This window comes from Anastrepha obliqua, chromosome 3 (assembly GCF_027943255.1).
Source record: "Anastrepha obliqua isolate idAnaObli1 chromosome 3, idAnaObli1_1.0, whole genome shotgun sequence".
NCBI lineage: Eukaryota > Metazoa > Arthropoda > Insecta > Diptera > Tephritidae > Anastrepha > Anastrepha obliqua.
In genome coordinates this window covers 124,127,427-124,150,366 of record NC_072894.1, presented here as the reverse complement: position 1 = coordinate 124,150,366, position 22,940 = coordinate 124,127,427, and the positions used below count along the sequence as shown (strand labels likewise).

The 22,940-nt window shown below is 36.7% G+C and overlaps 1 protein-coding gene across 1 annotated transcript; it reads right to left on the bottom strand.

The window, feature by feature from the left end:
• Nucleotides 1-19,290: 19,290 nt before the first annotated feature.
• LOC129241543 (uncharacterized) lies at nt 19,291-20,906 on the bottom strand. Its single transcript, XM_054877936.1, has 2 exons — nt 20,553-20,906; nt 19,291-20,483 (listed from the first exon to the last, which is right to left on the bottom strand). Exons 1-2 carry the CDS (start codon nt 20,896-20,898, stop codon nt 19,357-19,359), a joined length of 1,473 nt encoding a protein of 490 aa, XP_054733911.1. The 5' UTR covers nt 20,899-20,906; the 3' UTR covers nt 19,291-19,356.
• Nucleotides 20,907-22,940: the final 2,034 nt, after the last annotated feature.

Genomic DNA, 22,940 nt, shown 5'->3' with positions numbered 1-22,940 from the left:
TTCACTCACAGACTATTGACAATTCTGTTCTTAAACTACAAGAATTGTTGTAACACTAAATTATTCTTCCACAGTTTAGCAGTAAATGTACATATTTTTACAGATTGCATGTGTCAGATTCAAATTATCTGCAAAATTCGCTCAAGAATATTATAAATTTAGACTTCGAAGAAAATAAATCCAAGGCTAAATAACGAGCAGAAATTCAGCTCTCTTAAAGCTCTAGTTTCAACTTTTTTCAGGAAAAAGTGTTCTTTATTCGAAGGGCCGCATTGAGGGATGTGAACATGAATGCGTTCTAGATGAAAGTGTCCAGTTATCACATTAATAATACCACAGCCAAATGCGACACAGAGAATAGTTATTCTGCAGTTTAAGGGTTTTAACTTAATAAGCTTTCATCTGACATTATGTCTATGTCGTCGTAAAGCTCATACAGCTCATTGTTCCATCGCATGCTCGCCGTCGCCAACGTGCAAAGGTCCAAAACTATTTCGCTGAATTTTTCTCTCAAACACTCTAAGGGACGCTTCATTGAATATTATCAATTTTCACGCTTCTGTGCCACACGTTAGGATGGGCATGATGAGAGCCATATAAAGTGTTAGTTTTGTTCGTCGAGAGAGGACTTTACTACTCAATTGCCTACTTAGACCAATGTAGCACTTATTGGCAAGACGGATTTTCCGTTGGATTTAGGGTCTGACATTCTTAGCGGTGTTAGTGCTAGTTCTTAGATAAACGAAATTTCTTATAATCTCGAAATACTGGCAATGGGATTGGGTCCACAAAATTCAGAGATCGTAGGGTGCAGCGAACAGACTAGTGGGCAAAGTAGAGAAACGAGAGCTGCCAATAGATTAGGAGGTGGTGAAAGGGAAACGAAATTTTAAGAAAGATCGTGGAAACATTTAGGTACGTCACAGAAGCCTTCCACAGACATCCACCCACTTTTAGCAACGATTCCTATGCAGCCATTGGGACCACCGTTAACAAAGTGGTCTTTATAGTTCACTCGAGGAAAAACGTATACCAGTGGAAGTGCATTTCCTGCAGCATTTGTAATACCCACCATTGTGACTAAAGAACCTTTTTCCGCAGAGGCCACCTGGGAAACTGTGCGCTTCCCTTTTGTGGAAATCACCTAACCATAAATTCAATATAAAAATGTAGTATTTAAAATATCTACATATGAGGGCACAAGAAAATTCTAATATATATACCTTCGGGGGGGAAGTACTGTGGTTATACCAGTTTCATCAAGATTATATATGTCACCAGGATCGAACGAATATTTACTATACAAAATTTGTACATTGTCAAAAAATGCCATTACAGCTGCTTTTGTAAATGACGCAAGACGCGCAAGGCTCGTGTTTTCAGGTTTTCTCAAACTTAAATCTTTGTTTCGCTTCATGAAGCCTTGCATCCAATCAATTCCTGCTGTTTTGGTACTTATCCAAGTTACAGGCACTTTTATGTCGTTCACATCGGCATAGTCGTAAACGACCGCGCAGCGCTGTACGTGAATCCATGTTGAAGGTTAGAACACACCTTGAAGTATTCTGCTATTTCATTTTCCTGTTTCTTTGTAAATACTTGGTTGGAGCTGTACTTTGAAGAGAATGGAAATGTTTCGTCGTCTGAAGAATTTCCAGAGTCATTAAGTGCTTGGGTTTTTTCTTTGTTCGTTTTTGCTATTCTGTTTCTTAATGTAGTGCGACTTAAGCCATATGTTCGCGCGGATTCGCTTACGTTACATTTTTTTGCAAGAACATCCTTAATAGCAAGTTTAATTTTTTCCTCATCCAAATTGCTATGGTTAGTTTTTCTCCATGTTGCTACTAACAACCTAAGCGTAAAATTTTATATAAGTTTATCTGAGTCTAACTCATGGGTAGGTTGCATTTTCCAGTGGCGCATTTACCCCATGGGGCACAACCGACGGCGAAACTGCCCCACCTGTAGCCTGGCGAATGTGCCCCAGGTGCAGCCACTCTTACAAAAGTTATTTTTTTTTTGCACTCCACAGCACTTTTGCAAAACTAGTTTTAAACTTTATTTAAGGGAATATAGCCGGTATCACACTTATGAAAAGTTTTTGACATTTATCAAAATTAACAAAGTTATTGCAAAATATACTTACATCCAAAAGTTTCTACAGCAGTGCAAGAAGTTGAATAGACGCGACTGTGTACGATCACTTGCAAACTTTAAATGTCAAGGTACGTTAAGCGAGAGATGGTCAACTGAAGTACAATATATCGGCCATGAATGTTCGATATCACTGATAAATTTACAGAAAACTTATATGAAGTTCATACTAAACCGACAAAGTCCGCAACATCTCAAAACTAAAGCTTTAAAATTAATATCCCGAAGAGATTAGATAATCTACGTTGGAACTAAATTGCGAAAAGTTTCACGAAGATCAGAAGAAAAATTAAAATGTTTATTTATTTATTATTATTTATTTATTTATTTAGTTTATGAACAATAAATTCTTACAGACTATGATAAAGTAAAAATCCTAAAAAGTAGTAATTAAACATGCATAAATTAGAGAATTGAATTCAAAATACTCTTAAAAGATGACTTTGGCAGTAAAAAATTGAGATTGATAGCACTAGAAATTGATTTCAATTCATTAATAGCTCACATTCTCAGCATTATACGATTTATCATTGCTGCTATAAAATGTTTAAGCAAAACCGCAGGACAACCAACGGTGCTTTGAATAATGCCAAACACTAAGATCAAGGAAAGGACTGACCTCCGCTTTTCTAACGATTTAAGATTAATGAGTTGTGAACGAAAGTAATTGTTTAACCATAAACTAAACTTCTGGTACATCATGAATGCAAGTCAAAATAAACAATACTTCAAATTCCAAATGCTAGATGGGCCACCCCGTGTTCGTTTCATTTTTAACCGCATGCTAATATGAAGTGTTTCAACTTTCCCATTGCATTCAAATTTTCTCAAGTTTTCTCAAAATGTATCTAATTCTCTAATAAAAAAATAATAATTTGCGACAGATTCGTTAATTTCCTACAGGGAATAAAATACTTTTTGGAACAATTTTTTCTTTTTTCGTTTTAATAATTTTCAAGTACTGGTTTGGAGCGAGTTTAAATGCGGAATTCTTTGACAATATTTATAAAATTTTAAACCCCATCCATACATTAGGTATTTGTTGGTAGGAAGTATTCTAGAGCAACTACGACAAAATTTTAAATAATAGAAGAGAATATTTAATATTAATAATATATTTTTTTATCTTTTCAAAAAATGTCGCACCCATAATGACCTCGTACATACGTCACTTTGGACCGATTATTAATCATTGTTGCTCATATGACCTTGAAACCATGTACTTCGTCTCTCACTGTGTATCAAAATTTACTTTTGAACCTTCATGTGTCATTTGGCTGGTGACTTACAATATATTTGATATGAAATTCAGTAAGTAACTAACGACGATAAATCATTTTTTTAATCAGAAAATGGCAGTGCGTGTTGGAAGTTCTCAATAAAGTGCAATGCAGCGAAGAAGAAGAACAAATTCGCCACAGAGTCATGTATGTTCACATACTCATACGTACATATCGCACCCTAAATACAAAAGGGTCACAACTCAAAATTTTCCACACTCGAGCTTGACTTGTTTACAGTAGCACAGAAAACAAACTATGTGACATATCACGCTGAAATTCGCCATGTATGCTTATAACAGTCCTACCAAAAAACAAAAAAATTATTTTTGCCATATGTCATCCGCGGACCGTTTTATTGATAACGTCTCGTTCATATTTGAGCAGAAGGGACATTTTGAGTTGTGACCCTTTTGTATTTAGGGTGCGATATATTCACAAGGATATATACATACACACATATACATTATTTTTGGCAAGTATGTACATACAAGCATACTCGTACATAGTTTAAAGTCAAAAACTTTAACTTGCTCCAGCAGCAAATCATTTTCGTTAGAATTTAATAAGGATTCGAGGTAATTTTCCATTCAAGAGGAAAGTAGAATTGTGCAAAATTAAGAAATTTCGTAATATGAGTTCGTTTCTTGTTAACATCCAATTTCCACTGAATTATGAAATTCATAAAGTTATTTCATTCCGCGTCGCATTTCATAAACCAAAGCATCAGGAAGTAAAGTGGTTCGCTTACATAGCGGCAAAGTTTTGCTTTTGCTCTGTGTTTGCTTTGCTTAACTTTAACCTTAAGTATTTTGCTTTTGCTTACAGTTTGTCAGAGAAGTGTTTCGACATCTATTAATCTAGCGAAATTCAGGTTGTTGCTTAAGAAAATATTTATTTTTTGCGGCTTTCTTTCAACCTTTGGTGTTATTTGACTCATATAAATAAGTCATAAGCTAATAGTCCCAAATAAAGTTATTCCGTTTAAAAATAACACAAAAACAAAAAGCAAAATTCAACACTTCAAGCACAGCTACCAAGAAAGCCTTTTTACATTTGCATTTGCAACTTTGACTTATAAGTTTTAAAAAATGAAATGATTCAGTCCTTTGTATGACTACCCCAAGCATCTGTAACACCTTGTAGTCTGCTTCTCCAAAAATTAATCTATCTTTGAAAATCTTAGTCCTAGGGCATCTTGTGCCATTCCTCTAAAAACACGTTTTTGAGCTTAGTTGGACCTTTTAGGTGTGCATTTGCAACTTTTTTCGTAAAATATGCCTACAATTTTTCTACTGAATCAATATCCGGGCTTTAGTCTTGCGTATCCAATACCTTATATATATATTATATAATTGGTGCGTTCAACCTTTTTATGTCTTTGGACGAGCTCCTCCTCCTATTTGTGCGTTTTGATGTTGCTCCACAAATGGAGGGGCCTACAGTTTCAAGCCGACCCCGAATGGCAGGTATTTTTTATGAGGAGCTTTTTCATGGCAAAAATACACTCGGAGGCTTCTCATTGCCTGCCTAGGGGCGACCGCTATTAGAAACAACTTTTACTTAATTTTGGTCTCTCACCGAAATTCGCACCTACGCTTTCGCTGCATTCCGAATGGTAGTCACGCTTTATGCTTTAAATCGTAGTCCTGGTAGAATTTAAATTGAGGTTTGTTGAAAACCCAAATTTTGTTGCAGTATTTGTCAAATGGCATTGCAGAATATTCGAATATTGTCATGCATTTATCCTATTTTCCATAAACTACAAATTACTCATTCCCTTGCTGGATATGCATCCCCACAAAACGACGGAAAGTTTGTCAAATTTGACTGTCATCGTTTGTTCGAAGTATGTGGAACGGGAAGGAAGTCTGAATATCGAGGTCCAATAGCATTTAAAATTGAAAGTTTGCACCTGAGTGTAGTGCGATTGTGATGTATTTCGTTTGAGTGACATCGCGAGTATTTCACAGCGACACAGTTTATTACAAAAAAAAACAAACTAATTAAGTTTCATCAAACTTTTCATTTCAGCAATAATTTATAAGAGTTCTCTGCCAAAAGTGATAAACAAAATACTTTCAAAACATAAAACTCACAGATCATCAGCAGTTTGGAAGCCACATTGATACAGTGTTACCATCGTTCAAATAGCGTGCTACCAGTTTAAAAAAAAAAATAAAAAAATAAATAAATAAAATAAAAATTATAATAAATAAATATATAATAATGTTAAATATTCGCACTCCGCCGCTGGGCGGTGAAATAACGGCTAAAAACACTAAAGACTTGGATGTAACAGTATTAATACAAAGAATAAATGGTTTAGATCATTTAGGCGGCCGCCGTAGCCGAATGGGTTGGAACGTGACTACCATTCGGAATTCACAGAGAGAACGTAGGTTCGAATCTCGGTGAAACACCAAAATTAATAAAAACATTTTTCTAATAGCGGTCGCCCCTCGGCAGGCAATGGCAAACTTCCGAATGTATTTCTGCCATGAAAAAGTTCCTCATAAAAACATCTGCCGTTCGGAGTTGGCTTGAAACTGTAGGTCCCTCCATTTGGGGAACAACATCAAGGCGGACACCACAAATAGGAGGCGGAGCTCGACCAAACACCCAGAAAGGGTGTAACTATATGTCCGTATTCAGCAAGCTCAGATATAATGTTATCCTGATCTGTAGAGTGATGCATATTTCTTAATCCTCTGTCCTCCTTTGGACGAAATGTATAATATTATATGTTTCGTTCTTTTATTACGATAGTTTTATGGTAGATGTGTAGTGCGTTGATTCTTTTGTCTGTATTTTTATTTCATTGCTGTTAGGTACCTTAAGCTCGTAGTTATTTTGAATGCTATTATTAAAAGCATTGACTAATGTACTTAACTATTGCACATATATTGGTGGTGGTTTTGGTATTTTTTTTTTTTTTTGGTCGACCACCTGCGATGGTAGCGGCCTTTGTTGCTCTTTGTTGGTAGATTCTTCCACATCGCTCTCTTGAGAAAGTATGTCGAATCAATTCTCATTGGTGGTCGGCTCAACCAGTATGTTAGTTGTTGCTATTTGGTGGGATGTTGTTTTGGTCTTTTATTTGATTTATTGGTGGCTTTTTCAGATGAGCTGCGAGTACGTTTGAGTGTAATTTGCATTTATTTTTGCGCGTTGCTGCCTATTGCATTAATGCGTGTGTTTAATGTCGTTGACATTATGCAAATTGAGTTGGATACTGATGCTTCTGTTGTTGTTGTTGGCGGAGTTGCTGCTGTCGTTGTGGTGCTGTTGAGAGAGAAATTGCAGTCAGAGCAAGAATGGCCATGCTAGTTCTTTTTAATACAAAACTAAGCAACACTGCAGTTGTGACGGACATATTTGACTGCCCGCAGGTGAAGAGGAAAAACAAACTTGGAAAGAATATCATTAAAGCAATGAAATGTCAAACACAAATAATACACAACATAAAGGAGTAAACCTAAATAGAACTGAGTGAATTAATGAACTAATCCTTAAAAATTTATACTTTACTTGATTATAAACATCACATTTTAATTAAAAGAGGCTAGAAAAATGTGAGAAAGAATAGAGAACAAAAAAAATATAAATCAAATTACGAAAATGGTAATCTGGTCACACTGATCGCCAATTGCACCAGAGTGAGAGCAAAGTAGCGGTACAACGCTAAGTGCCACCTTAATATTCTTCTCATTGTGCTTACTATATTTTTAATTATTTTATTTTATTGTATAAAATACCCCTTTTCAAATGGTGACAGCATGAAACTTTGCAAAGCATTATTCATAATTTTATTTTATAGTTTGCAATATATTCATGAATTTTATGTAAAAGCTCGGTACAAATAAAAAAAGTATTTTCGGCTATTACTTACCTCAAAAACGCAAATTATACTAAAAAAAACCCTTTTAAAATATTTCATACACATTTTTGCTTTTGTAATCTACAGACACACTTTTGAGCTTCATAGAACCTAAATATTAAATAAATACTAGTACTTCCACATATGTCCTCCTTTGGGGCCGGCAAATGCATAAAGGCTAAAAAGCGTTACCGAAATGTAAACGCTAGAACACCAAGTGGTTATATTTAATAAAAGTATTTAATGAAAATGAATATGAAGTGATGCGGTTCTTCTATATCTTCCGTATACGTGCGTACGCTCTCGCGGTCTCTTTCATACTACCCTTTCTGTGTCGTTGACAGAAAGCTTAATTTGTAGCCACTATTTTAGTATGTAAATATGTATGTGGTGTGATAAAAAATATAAAAGAGCTTTATCTTGTAAGATTTGTGTACTGCAATATTTAGAGTTTGTGGAATAAACTACGAGTAGGATAATTATCTAAATATTACATAGGCGATTAAGAAGAAGAAGAGAAACATAAAGGGTGTAGCAAGACAATAGCAGACAAGCAAATAGGCGTTAACATCACGTAAATGTAATTATATTTAGTTCATGTAATTACTTACTAAGAAATGATTTTTATTTGTGCTAGTAAAGGGTGATTTTTTAAGAGATATAGCAAAATTTTTCAAAAAAACACACGGGAAATTTAGAAAAATGCATGCAATTTTTATTTAAATCGCTATTACAGTCCATATAATTTAATTTTTCAAGATTATTTCATGCAAATGTTGACGCGACTGCGCTTCAAATGGTCCATCCGCTTAGTCCAATTTTGGCATACTCTTTCCAATGCTTCGGCCGGTATCTCACATATAAATGCTTTAATGTTGTCTTCCAATGCGTTAATTGAAGCAGGCTTGTCTGAATATACATGAGCTTTAACATAGTCCCACAAAAAATAATCTAAAGGTGTTATATCGCACGATCTGGGTGGCCAATTAACAGGCCCGAACGTGAAATAAAATGTTCACTGAACTCGCCTCTCAACAAGTCTATTGTTACGCGTGCTGTGTGGCATGTGGCACCGTCTTGCTGAAACCACATGTCATGCAAGTCAAGCTCTTGCATTTTGGGCAAAAAAAGATTGGATATCATTTCACGGTAGCGCTCACCATTCGCAGTTACGTTACGATTCGCAGCATCTTTGAAGAAGTACTGCCCAATGATACCTCCAGCCTATAAACCGCACCAAACTGTGACCTTTTCTGGATACATTGGTAGCTCTTGCAATTCTTCTGGCTGATCTTCACTCCAAAATCGACAATTCTGCCTATTACGTACCCATTGATCCAAAAATGAGCTTCGTCGCTGAACAAAATTTTTCGATAAAAAAGTGGATCTTGAACTTTCTTAGCAGAACACGCATTTTTGTAATAAAATTCAATGATTTGCTAGCGTTGTTCGTTTGTAAGACGATTCATGGTTAAATTATAGACCAAACTGAAGATGTTTGACAGTGAAACAAAACTCGAAACGTGCGTCAGCTGTTTAAACCAACTGTTTAAAAAAAAAATTGCTAAAAAATCACCCGTTATATACGTATGGCATCATATGTAAATACGTGAGCCTTATATTTATGCACTAAGGCACCTAAAACTACGTCAAACAAAAAAAGAAATACGGTTCCGTTTCTCTAAGCGAGTCACACAATTTGGTATATTTTATGACTTCAAACAAAATATTTTTACTCAGCACAAGATTGTGTGCGAGCTGGACTATTTTGAAGATACACCTAAAATCCAGCTGTTTACCAATAAAACGCAGTGGCACTGCTTGTGGTATCTGAGAGATTAAGCCACCCTAATTTATGCATAGTATCCTTTTAATTAGGGCGACTTCAGATTTTAAGTTTGATTTTCTAAAATATTCTTATTCTAAGTACTCGATCGGCGAAATTTTTTTAAAACTGCAAGTTGGGCTGATATATACCATTTAAAATTGAAAATGCTTTTATCTCAAAACTCAATTTTTAGTTGGCTGAGTACTAGGCCGGGTCGATTTGTGGGGAGGCAAAAAAATCGCCCATTGCTCTGTGAAAATCATATTCTAGGGATCAAAATAAGAAACTTTGCCGAAAGAACCATACATCTAAAACGAATTCTGATGTCCCCAATTTGGGTCGAACTGTTTAGTTTCTTTTCTCACCAAAAATGGTGATATTTTGAAATGATTGTATGGGGAACCCTCCAGCGGAGTTCCAGGGGGTGTGCCACTGGCATGGGTGGATCGGCCGTCCAAAGTTAGTGGGGGTCGGTCATACATTTGGACTCGATTGGAGCACTCTAAATGGGTCAAAGTGGGATTTTTCGTTCGACCCAAATTGGGGGACATCAGAACTCGTTTTAGAGATATGGTTCCTTCGGCAAAGTTTCTTATTTTGATCCCTAGAATATGATTTTCACAGAGCAATGAGCGATTTTTAAATCGGCCCGCCCTAATGAGTACAGAACTTTAACACTTTTCAAGGAATTCACTTGATATTTTAACATGCGGGCATTTTCACCAGAATGCCCACCGTAGATAAAATATTACAAATTCATAAACTCACATTATTTTATCATATTTTTTCAGTTAAGCAATCAAATTGAATGTTTTACTTATAACCCATGCAGCCGCCGTGCATGAAACGTCAAATGATAGATAAAATCTTAACTCTATAGGAAATATTGAAAGGGTTTATAAGAAAAGACGGTGCAAGGGCATATGTAAGAGACAAAATCTGGGAAGCTTACAGAAATGCGAAATACGTGCAAACCGCGGCATAGGCTGTAGATCAGAAGACATGCAGAAAAAGTACAAATTACCTCAAGTTTAAATATAAGCTGTCTGCATAAACCACACAATAATAATATTCGTGATCCTTTATTTATTTAAAGTTGTTTTTGATTATTATACTTTTGTTTACTTTATTTTTAAAGCATATTAATGCATAACTTTCTAAAATTAATTCCATTGATATCTTGCCTCATGTTCGCTGATATCGGCGTTTGAATTGTTGGCAGAGAAAACGACTTCTATTTCAGTCCCGTGTGAATGCCTTAGTTTTCTAGTGGTTATCTTGAAAAAAAAAAATTTTTAATTATCTTAAATCCAAATGGACTTTAGCACCAATTATGGGACTACTTAAGAGCTATAAGTCGAGCCTATTGTCAAAACTAAAAAACGTTTAGGATGACGGTTGTCTTTTTAGGTTGAAAGTGTCACGTTCGATATGAGGGAAATGCCATATGTTTTCATATACAAAATTATTTATGTATTATAATCTGCACATTAGTAGTTACTAGCAACCATTTTCTGACGATTTTTGGGAATTTGTTTACTTTTTACTTTAGAAGTGTACGGGGCCTAATTTCAAAATATCTAGAAACTATACGTACTTATCCAGCTTTCGTTAAGCATATTAGATATATTAATATATATATATTTATATATATGTATATACCTCCGGTTGAAGCGTAAGGCCTGTTCTGGTCTCAATAATCAGTTTATTCCGAAAGTATGGGGTTAGCCCAGGATTTGTAGTCCAATTGTAGGGCTGCAACTAACATATAGCTACTATTTGGCCATTGATGCACGTTTATAGAGCGAGCCGCTTGATACAAAACAGACGTCTGCTGTAGCCGTCACTAACCTGTGGATAGACGCTACATTCTGCCTCCCGACACAATTGTGGTATGTGGATTACTCTTAGCTTCGGTGCTCACCCTTGACTTTACCGGCTCGGGATCGTTGTACTTACAAAGAAAATTCATCTAAAAATTTATTTGAATTTGATCGCCCTAAATTTATTTTATAATTTCTCCAAAAAAATCACAAAATAACTTTTTTTCGGCTCTAGATTGGCCCTTAAAATAACGAGACTGGTCTTGTTAAAAAAAAAATACACATTCGTCAAACGCAAGCAACCTCCAGCTGTTCAGCGAGAAGTCTTCTTTTTCAAATGGAGTACCTCTCACTTTCATAGACAAAGCAATTTGGTCATAGCCGTCTTTCGTATTAGGATTATTGTTTGCTTCACTGAATAAAAGAAAAAAAACGACCCGAATTTTGGAAGGCCTCCAATCACCAATCGAAAGTGGGATGTACGTAGCCCGCGAAAACTTCACTTTATTTTTTTAACACACGACGTATATTGTTAACTCAACGTCGGCTGGCGTTAGAAGCATACGGCGATGGTGCGAATGAAACGACTTTGTGTCATTTCATTTTCTGCTGACATCGGCATTTACACGGCGAAAGAAAAAAAAACAAATCAGCTGGTCTACCGCTACCACCTTTAATAGATTTGCCTTCGTTCATAAGACAAAAAACGATATAATTCAAAGTTTCAAAAAATTCAAAATTCCGCAAAATTGCAAATTTTCGGTCAGACTTATCAAAAAAACTCTTCGTATACAGAATTCTAACCCTGGATTAATGTTGTGCTAAGCCAGAGTGGCTCAAAATTTGCGCTATTTCTTGATTTTTTTTTGTGGTTGTGCTCGACTTTTGTTTAAATGGAGAAAATGCTCGAGACCGCCAGTAACAAACAAATTTTGAACAAATAATCCGATTTTTAAGCCACTTCAATCTGGAATACTAAAATTTAATGAGCTACCCAAAATTCTTCTAGAGATACTGATTAAAAACTTTTGAAGTTTTGATAAAAAAATTGTTTGGAAATCTTCAACCCGATTTTTGAGCCACTTCAACCTTACATAATCATCATCATATAGCGTTTATAGCTCAGAGTGAGCTTTAGCTTCATCCACAATCCTCTTCCAATCTGCACGGTTCATAGCAACAGCCCACAAGTTTCTAACTCGTAAGTTTTTCAAATCGGCTACGACTTGGTCAATCCACGTTAACCTTGAACCTCTTCAGGTCCGGTTCGTTAGGGAGTTCGCTGTTAAAAAGAATTTTTGAGGGCGGTTGTCTTCCATGCGTACCGTGTGTTCTAACTATCGAATCCTTTGCGATTTAGTGTGTCTAACGACATCTTCTTCCTGGCATAAATTCAGCAACTCATCATTGCAGTGTATTCGGTACGTTCCATCGTTGCAGCGTAAGGAGTCGAACACACTTCAGAGCACTTTTCGCTCGAACACTCTTAAGCTTCTTTCGTCCTTGCTTGCCATTGTCCAGCACTCGCAGCCGTACCACAGCACCGGCAGTATTATTGACTGATAGAGGCAAAGTTAACATTCGTGTGTCAGCAGTTTCGACTTCAGCAATTTTGTGTGGGCGTAATAAGCTTTGTTTGCTACGCATATTCTGTCTTGTGTTGCGTCGTGACTACTGTTGCCATTTTTTATTAACACACCCAAATATTTGAAGTGTTGAACTCCTTCAAAGGTAAATATCCCGTTGTCGATGTCTTCAGGATTTTGGCTCTCTTCGCTGCACGAGATCGTCAGATATTTAGTTTCGCCTTTTGTACTCCTGCCACTATTGCGATATCGTCCCAATGCGCGACTGTTATTTGTGAGCGACTAAGAAGGTTTCCACACTTGACTTCATTTCTTATCGCATAGTGAAAAAGAAGATTAAAGACAGTTGTGGGAAGGGAGAGTCGCCATATTTTATGCCACAGAAAATTTCAAAGTGCTTTGTTTGTTGTACAACTACTTTTCCAGTTGTGTTAGACGGAGTTGCCGTTACCAACTCAATGAATTTTCCGCTGACACCCAAGTCGGCAAGCGCTTATGGGACTTTGTCTCGAAAAATACTGTCAAAAGCTTGCTTGAAATCGACGAACAGGATCTGAACGTCTAAGTTGCATTCATAGAATTTTTCAAATTTTTGCGGCAGCATAAAGATTTGGTCTTTTGTTGATCGACCTGGGCGAAAGCCACCTTGGTATTCCTACAAGTTTATTTCTGCTGCCGCAGTTACTCATGAAGCGAGGTTTCCAGAGAAGATTTTATATGTGATGTTTAGTAGTGCGATTCAACGCACAATTCAATTTGTCTCCCTTTTTGTGAATAGGAGTTACCAACCCTACAAGCCGCGCTTTCGGGATAAAACCTCGACGCCAATATTATACTAAAATTTAATGAACTAACGAACTGCACACCCAAAATATTTGAAAATATCATTTAGAATCTTTAGATTTAATTAGAATCTTTAGAAGTTTGACATTTTGATGAAAATATTTTGAATTTTTTTTAATTTTGCACAAACTTTGAAACTTTAACTAAACATGGCCGCTTTTGTAGCATAAAAAAATGGTATTATTGTGAACGCTTCAAGCTTGATTTCCTTGCTATAAAACTCACCCATATAAAATTCTACTTTTTCCGTTATGCGCGGTTTGACAAGAAGCAGCTTTAAATAAAGAATCCATGAAGCCAATATTTTTTAGTATGAGCGCTAAATTGAATGAACGAGGAAATGCTTAGCTAAGTATTTAAAATGATTAAAATTGCACATGCTGTACATATGAAATATGAACTGTCAAGTCCTCACTTTGTCAAATATTTGTTGCATTGACATATTTATACATATACGAGTATATAAGCGTAAGGATGTATGCAGCTAGTACAACTCCTAAAATTACTTCGCTATAATAAGTAGATTTAATATTTTTGTGCAATATAAAAATGATCGTGTGAAACATACTCATACATACTTAGCTTTAGCATAAAAGAATATAAGTGAAACTTTATTTTTACAACAGAATATCTCAAAGGTGTGTAAAATGTAATATGTAAAAATTAAAAAATATTATAAAAATTAATATATAATAATAGTAAATATGCTTGTGTAAGTAAATAAAAAATATTAAATATGTAAACTACATAAGAATCCAGCAAAAACAAAGGGCTATGTAAATAAGCAAAGAAATTATTAATCAAAATATAATAATAAAATGGCAATAAAATGTATAGACGCTGAGTAGTTAATTGAAATAAAATACATAAAATATATTATTGATAAAATGTATTCTAATGCGCGTTTAAATGCTTAACTTTTAATTAACTGATTAAACCCAGTCGGAAAAAAGCACTTCAGCGCTGAGGCAAATGAAGTGGTTGTTTGCATAATTTACCTTTTAAAATATTCCGAGTACTTGATTGTATTCATTTGCTGAATAGGTAGTTTTGATTGCTGTTGACACACATACATATATACATACATACATACATATATACATACATACATACATACATACATATATGAATAGATTACTTTTGTCAAAATTTCTCCAGTTTTTGTGTTGTGAATGAACTTTGCCCACATTTTTTGCGCCAACTGATAAAATTATTTGAGTTGAAGGCAACTTCTTTCAAAGCTCGAAATGATACCCCGAGTATTAATATTAATAATAAAGGCCACCAATTTTACGTAAATCTCACTAACTAATCTAATAATTATGAGAATAATAGGTTTACTTTGACAAGACAGTACTAGTCCAAGTGCCGGATTTTTGATGTGAAACATCTATAGGCTCACTTGTAAACCGAATCGTTGGCGTGGCGACGCTTGCCGTATATTTTATGTGTAGTAGTATAAGAAGTGCTAAGCCAATTTCAAAGGAACAACTCACAAATGATGTGGGTTAAAGTGTGTTAGTATGTGTGCCATGTTAGAGAGACAAATGTAGAGTTGGTAAAGAGCGGTAAGTTGGATGCTCGTGAGTGCTTAGTAAATGTTGGTTCGTTATGTGTTTTTGAATGTGTTCGGTAATTTGCTATGTAGATAATAGGAATTCGATTACAGAGAATTCATGGGAAACTGGAGTAGCTAGAGTGGGCACCTTTGAGGCGCGCTCTCTGTGCGAAGAAATGACGAAGGTCAGTGTTTGAGTTGAAAAGTATCAAAAGGTCACAGAAAGCAGAGCCACAGCAGAAAGAAGTTTCATTACTCAATTATTTAAACCAAGTGGAACTATTTTGCAATGCCCAATTTATTGCATTATTAATTCGAAATGAAAAGTGTAAACTTATTTAATAGCAAATTCGAGATATGCCAGCTCGTAATGAGCAAAAGTTGAAATTGAATAAAAAGTTTAAGCCCATGAAGGAAGGCATATTTTAAAGACACATTTTGATTATCATATAAAGTGACACAAAATTAATCATGCTATCGGATTACTTATATTTTTTACAAATAGTGCAATACGCCAATCATAATTGAAATTTGTGAAGTGTAGAGCTGCTGTATGACAATGGCGGGCGTAAAGGTCAAAAGTCACCACTCAATATAATTTCTTTATTTATTATTTTTTTAATTTTATTTAATCATTTTCAAATACAAATCTGAATGATTAATTTTGCGCCACCTGAAAATTCATAAATTCCATCACTCAAAGTCATTTTTTTATTTAATTTTTTTTTTTAATTTTATTTAATAATTTTCAAATACAAAACTGGATGAGTCATTTTGCGCCACCTGAAAATTCAAAAAATTTCATCACTCAAGTTCATTTTTTTATTTAATTTTTTTTAAATTTTATTTAATAATTTTCAAATATAAAACTGGATGATTCATTTTGCGCCACCTGAAAATTCAACAAATTTCATCTCTCAAAGTCATTTTTTTATTTAATTTTTTTTTAATTTTATTTAATAATTTTCAAATACAAAACTGGATGATTAATTTTGCGCCATCTGAAAATTCCAAAAATTTCAGCACTCAAAACACACTTCAAAAAGAATTTCAAATGCAAATCAACAACAATCCAAGAGAATCTACTACCAAATATGGAACAACAATAGATGCTGTATTTGTGAGATATCTTGATAATATTACATCCAATACTTTTGTAACGTACTTTAGTTATCATCGACCAATCGTCACAGTAATACCGGCAGAAGAAACATCGAATATAACTATTACTGAAGTCACTGATCAAAATATTTAAATTGTGGCTTGATATTAATATCGAATTTTGATATCACATGTAAATAAATGTTTATTAAATAAAGTTACCATTTTCTGTAAGAAATCCGTAATACTTCATTTTTTCATATCTGTAATAATAATATCTTTTATGCATATTACTTGTACACACACGATGTTTCACATCTGCCAGGCGTCCCATGACGGCTCACATTTTTTTTTTTTCATGGGAGGTTAAAGTTTTCATATTTTGGCCGAAAGCGCAGTTATTTTATCGCAAATATTAAATACATACCATATACATACAACGACTTCAGCAAAAATGTCTGTCTTCAATTTTCTGCAGTAAAAATTTAAGGAAGAATTTTTTGTAGCATAATAGGACTATGAATAAGTTCGTACGGGTTTTTTTCGAAATTTGAAACTTTATTGACGTAAAATGGTTACAAATTTAATATTCAAAGTATTGTCCATCGCTTACTACTACTTTTTCCCATCTTTCTGGCAATTCACGGATTCCCTTTGTGAAAAATTCGGTCGGTTTTGCCGCAATCCACGAATCGATCCATTTTTTGACTTCATCGTAATTACGGAAGTGCTGGTCAGCCAGGCCATTTTGCATCGATCGGAAGAGATAGTAATCGGATGGCGCAAGGTCTGGACTATACGGCGGGTGGGGTAGGACATCCCATTTGAGCGTTTCTAAGTATGTTTTGACCACTTGTGCAACATGTGGCCGAGCATTGTCATGTTGCAAAATAACTTTGTCGTGTCTATCGGCGTATTGCGGCCGTTTTTCTCGCAGTGCTCGGCTCAAACGCATCAATTGTCGTCGGTAGACATCCCCCGTAATCGTTTCATTCGGTTTCAGTAGCTCATAATACACAACACCCAGCTGGTCCCACCAGATACACAGCATAACCTTCAGGCCATGAATATTCTGCGCCGACGTCGATGTTGAAGCATGGCCAGGGTATCCATACGTTGCCCGACGTTTTGGATTGTTGTAATGGACCCACTTTTCATCGCCAGTCACAATTCGATGCAAAAAACCCTTTCTTTTGTGCCGTTGAAGCAGTTGTTCGCATGCCATAAAACGGCGTTCAACGTCTCTTGGCTTCAATTCATACGGCACCCAATGGCCTACCTTTCGGATCATTCCCATGGCTTTTAAACGTTTGGAAATGGTTGATTGATCAACTCCCAAAGTTTTTGCAACCTCTTCTTGCGTTTGAGCCGGATCTTGATCGAGCAATTCCTCCAATTCGGTATCCATGAACTTTGGCGGCGCACCCTCGCGTTCTTCGTCTTCCAAGCCAAAATCACCACTTTTAAAGCGTGCAAACCACTTCTGGCACGTTCGCTCAGCTAGAGCATGCTCACCATAAACTTCCACCAAGATACGATGACTTTCGGCTGCTTTTTTCTTCATATTAAAATAATGAAGAAGAATTCCCCGCAAAAACACATTATTTGGCACGAAATTCGACATTTTCAAGTGTGGTAAAAATATTGTTGTTTACGCTTCAAATAAAAAACTTATACTGACGTTTGTGCCTTACGACAGTAGCTCTCCAATGAATGTTTGGAAATGTGGATCGATGGAATAATAATCAAGTTACGCCATCTGTTGTAAAACCGCACGAACTTATTCATAGTCCTATTAGTTTACCAATGCAAGGAAGGGAGAGTATTTACGGACACAGGTTCTTTTGTTTTCACCGACGTATCCAACATGGAATCTAGAGTTGGAGCGGGGGTTTTCTCAAGGTCAGTCAATATTTCAGACTCCTATAAACTTCCGAAAACTAGTAGTATTTTTCAAGGAGAGGTTATCGCGACCCTGCCGGCATGCAAAATGCTTAGGTATCGTTGTTGGGAAGGATACATAAATATATTGACCGATAGTCAAGCTGCTATATGGTCAATTCCTGCAAGGATGATATTAAGCCACCCGAATGTGTAGGGAACATATTTCTCATCTAGGTTTGAGAGTATAGGCACGTAGAGGGAAATAAAATTGCAGATGAGCTTGACAGGAAGGGGTCGATAAAACTGGTTTTGGTTGTCCCCATTTCAGATGTCGGTGTAACGTTGACCGTTGTTAAAAGGAAACTGCAAAATTGCTTCCGGAAAAAACGCAAAACAGATGGAGTTATATCTTATCATGTGCTATTTCAAAAACACTTTTGCCTCAGTACGACAGAATCTGAGCACTTAAAATGCTGGGGATCCCACGCCACTCAATTTCCAAACTCATACTGGGGGTCACCAGTCACTGGGTGATCGCAACTCATGCGAAAAAACTAGGACTTCCGTACAATCCCCATTGCAGAATCTGTAAGAATCCAGCAAGAAAGCGACTCTTGGACACTTTCTTACCTTTCAGGAATAGCCTGAGACAGTTCTCCAGCCTAAATCCCGTGTCTCTCCCCAACTACATCTAGATCTAGATGGTTTTTTTTCTGCGCGCCTAGTCCTGATCATATCCGCCTATTATTTAGTTGGCGACCTGTCATAACAGAAATCAGTGTGGTAATACAATGTTTATTTTCGCTCTGTAGAATTTCCCTGCATTTATCATTGAGAATCGACCACAATTGTAGGTAGTTTGGTGCGGAATATCGTTAGTTTATTGACCTTATAATTCCCCTCGGTATTGCAATGACTAGGAACCTATTTCATGAAATTACTCAGCCATTCGTTAAGAGATGGGCGGCTTTTCATGGTAGCTATTTTATGAAGGATTTGCCTTCAGTTCAATCTGAAAATCTCAACAGTTTTCTGGGAGGCGAAAGCTGGAAGAGATCCCAAGATGAACGGGTATACATCTTCGCTCACCCTAGCCCCGATTTTTTAGCCATTTGTGTATGCGTAGATAAACTCGCCCTATCCTACAACATTTCGTCCTCACTCTTCTTTTGAAATATATGTAATTAGAATTATCCAAACTTGACAACGATGAAGGGGACGAATGCTCAGTTTGAAAAGAATTCATTAAACCAAACCTACCGCTTCCCTGCGGGCTCTCTTCAACCTATTATGCCTTAGATATCTCTTGGCATGTGGCACCAATAATGGTTTCTGCAAAAAAATTTCTCAAACTCTAGTTTAATCAAAATGTATTAAAAATTTATTAAAATCTTGCAAAAACTAATAACTTTGTCACTTTTACAACAGCAAACCGCCTGATGCGGATAAAGATGGCAAGTGACTCACTTTACTCATGAAGTCACTAACTGTGCAAGCGTATGAATAGCCTTTAGTGATATCGGTACGCTTCCAGGTGATGTAATCGACTTGATCGGCAACATCCGTGCAAATGATATAGTCCTTCTCAATCTCATCCAATGTCAAATATGGGTTATTTACACCAATAAATACAATACCCTTGTTGGTAGAGCGCTCAATTACAACACGGAAATACAGTTTGGGTACGGGAATTAATCCGTTATTGTTGTTGTCATAAGCCAAGTACAGTGGTGTCTGCACACCTTCACTATTAGGCAGTGTCGTTACACCATAAACACCGGTATAGCAATCAACGGTCCATTTAGACTCGGTAACCTTGGAGCGTAGACTATCTTCAATACTAGCCCAATTGCCAGCATTGAAGTTTTGCCATTGGGGAGCAGCATTGATAAATAGGAAAGAGGCGCGCTGTTGTGTGGCATAATCAAAGTCAGCTTTGGCGGCCATGTGACCACGTGCTAAGTAGAAACTCGTAGAATAGTCAAAATACTTGCTACTATCAATGCCCAATGCTGCGCTGATGGTTTCCTGTTGAGTGGCCTGTGTATAAAGAGTGTTAACAGCCTTGCCATCAAAGAAGCCTGCAGTCGTGAAGGTGATACGAGCTACACCAGTTTCGTAGTAGTTGCTGCCGGGATTGAGATCGTGGTGTACATAACGAGTTACTTCTTCGGCTTCATCAAAGCAAACTGTATATTGTTCGATGAAACGGCTTGAGGAGACTTTGTAGCCGACACGCACCATAATGCCACCGTTGCAGGATGCGCCAGTCTTTTCAGCAGTGAAAGTTGGCCAGGCTTTGCAAGCCAGTTCCTTGAAAGCGTAAGTGGTACCATCAACCTTGAAGTTGGTGCCACTAACACATGTGGCGGTGACAAGCGTCTCCGAAATCGTCGAGAATTTTCCAGGGCACCACAACTCCAAACTACTCCCCGAATCGACAACCATAACACCAGAATCATCATAAGGATAGAATTCGGTGGAGTCCTTCTTAATATAAACAGGTTGTGGGCTGGGTAGACCACCACGTATAGTAACTTTACACTCTAAATGGTGAAAGGGAATGAATGAATTTCGTTTATAGTTTAAAATGTTTGAAATATGCGTATTCTCACCACTAGAACGTCCTACAAGTATTTCATTCGCATCACTTTCTGGCTTAACAGACTCATCTTCAACCTCAGACTTAGATTCCACGCTCGCAGCCTCTACTTCAGCAATGGGTGCTAGTTCGACGTAGTCCTCCTGACCACCATTGATTGGTTCGATATTTATGCTGCGCTCGAAAATCGGAACAATTTCTTCATCCACATTAACGGGCGCAATTGGTTCGGCTGGTTGATCGCGATATTTAAGGTCATCGATCGCATTTTGTGGAATAACGCTCACACCTGCTGCACATCCTTCGAAGAGGCAGCTAAGGCCTGCGACCAGCAACAATAAGCTCGTTGTTAACTTCATACTAATCAGTTTAGCTTTGGCTATTCTGGCCTATGTGGATGGGCTTTAAATACCAAGTTGATAAGCAATGGCACACGCGTTTCCCTCACCCCGGGGGCATTTGTATATTTTACTGATATGATGCGCTAACTTCTTGAAACCTTTTGTTTTCATACGATTCGGCCATAAATATATGGATTTTATTTAAATGATAGGCGTTAAATCAGTTAAGGCTCGAAAAGTATATGCGTAGTTTATATAATTCTTTTACTGCTTCTGATAGTAGAGTTCTACGACGATTCAGTTGATTATCAATTTGAAATGGGCAGTGATTTTTTTTTATCTTCAAGTGGATTATTAAAGTAACTCTGTTAGGTGCGCAGACCATATTTCAGAAGGTATTTTTTTATTAATGCTAATAAAAATTGGCCCCTATTAAGTTTTTTCTTATTTCTCAATACAATTGGAATTCGTTTTTGGTTTATGGTAAAAATAAGGTGTAAGCCCGCTTCCACACTGTGACTGTCATGACCACGGTTGAGGTTCAAAATCACGCAAGTAAATCATACGAAGTATTGAATTTATTTTTAGTTTTACTAATACTAATATCAATGATATAAAAAGTTTTTCCTAGTGTATTTCTGCCATGACAAAGCTCCTCATAAAAATAATTTGTTGTTTGGAGAGGGCCCGTCCATTTGTGGAACAACATCAAGACGGACACCACAAATAGGAGGAGGAGCTCGACTAAATACCTAACAGAAGTAAAGGGTTTGCCATATAACTTTACGGAATTGAAAATGCTATAAAACAGAAACTACCCAATATTTTTCCAAACTGTTTTTTTTTTATTTTGAAGTAAAATCCTTCCGGTTAATGATGGAACACAACTTCATTCATATGGCTGCCTCGGCTAGCCATGCACCATCCCATACGATCGGTCCAATTTTTCAACACATTTTCGATTGTATGCGGCTGTATTTCAGCTATGACATCGCGTATGTTGGTCTTCAGTGCATCAATTGTTGCTGGTTTGTTGGCATAATACTGGTCTTTGACGGCACCCCAAAGATAATAATCCAACGGCGTCCAATCGCAGCTCCGAGGCGGCCAAACCATATCAGAATTTCGGCTGATAATGCGATCTTCGAAGACAGTGCGCAAAAGATTAATCGTAGCATTCGCTGTGTGGCAAGTAGCGCCGTCTTGTTGGAACCAAATGCCACCAATATCCTCCTCTTCAATTTCTCGGAACAAAAATTCGTTCAACATGGCCCGGTAACGCTCTTCATTGACGTTTACGGCCACTCCTCGCTCATTTTCGAAGAAAAATGGACCAATGATGGCTCTCGACCAAAATCCGCACCAAACAGTGACTCGTTGTGAATGCATCGGCTTTTCTTCGAGTGCGTGCCGGTTTTCTGAGCCCCAAATACGGTAATTTTGCTTGTTAACATACCCGCCGAGATGGAAATGAGCTTCATCCGAAAAGATGATTTTTCGGTAAAAGTCTTCATCTTCTTCAAGTACACATTCTGCAACATTACCATAATTTTCAAAGTAATGTCGCAATATTTCCCAGTATTCTTTGAGCATATACACAACCATTTTCGTTCAGCGGAAGAATAAAACTAATTTTCTGTCAAATTAGATGACAGCTAAGTGTTACCATTCTTCAAATAATACCTAGTTCAAATCCGTAACGATAGATGGCGGGCCCTGTATATTCGCCAACTATTTTTTTTAATACTATTCCTTTGCTCCTGCTTTCATAGCTTATTTTCCCACCTGAATTTATATCCATACGAAATTTTTCCTGAATTCAAGATTTATTTAATTGCCACAATATAATTTATTCAAATATTTTTCTTCGGAGACCACAACTGTTTCCACTCTTTCAGCGAGAAGTTAATTATTTCGAGCCCGAGATTGCATCGACCCAATTTTTGTTACCTTCAAATGAAGCAAAGGTAAGCGTATTCAGAGCCAAACATTCTGCATACATAGGTGGAAGTAAGTGATAGTCCGAAGAGGCAATGGCTAGGCTATACGGTGGGTAGGGT

Coding starts and splice junctions, on each gene's coding strand:
- LOC129241543 (XM_054877936.1), bottom strand. CDS start 20,898: ATGAAGTTAACAACGAGCTTATTGTTGCTGGTCGCAGGCCTTAGCTGC. Junction 20,484..20,552: donor ACTTGTAGGACGTTCTAGTG/GTGAGAATACGC, acceptor TTCACCATTTAG/AGTGTAAAGTTACTATACGT.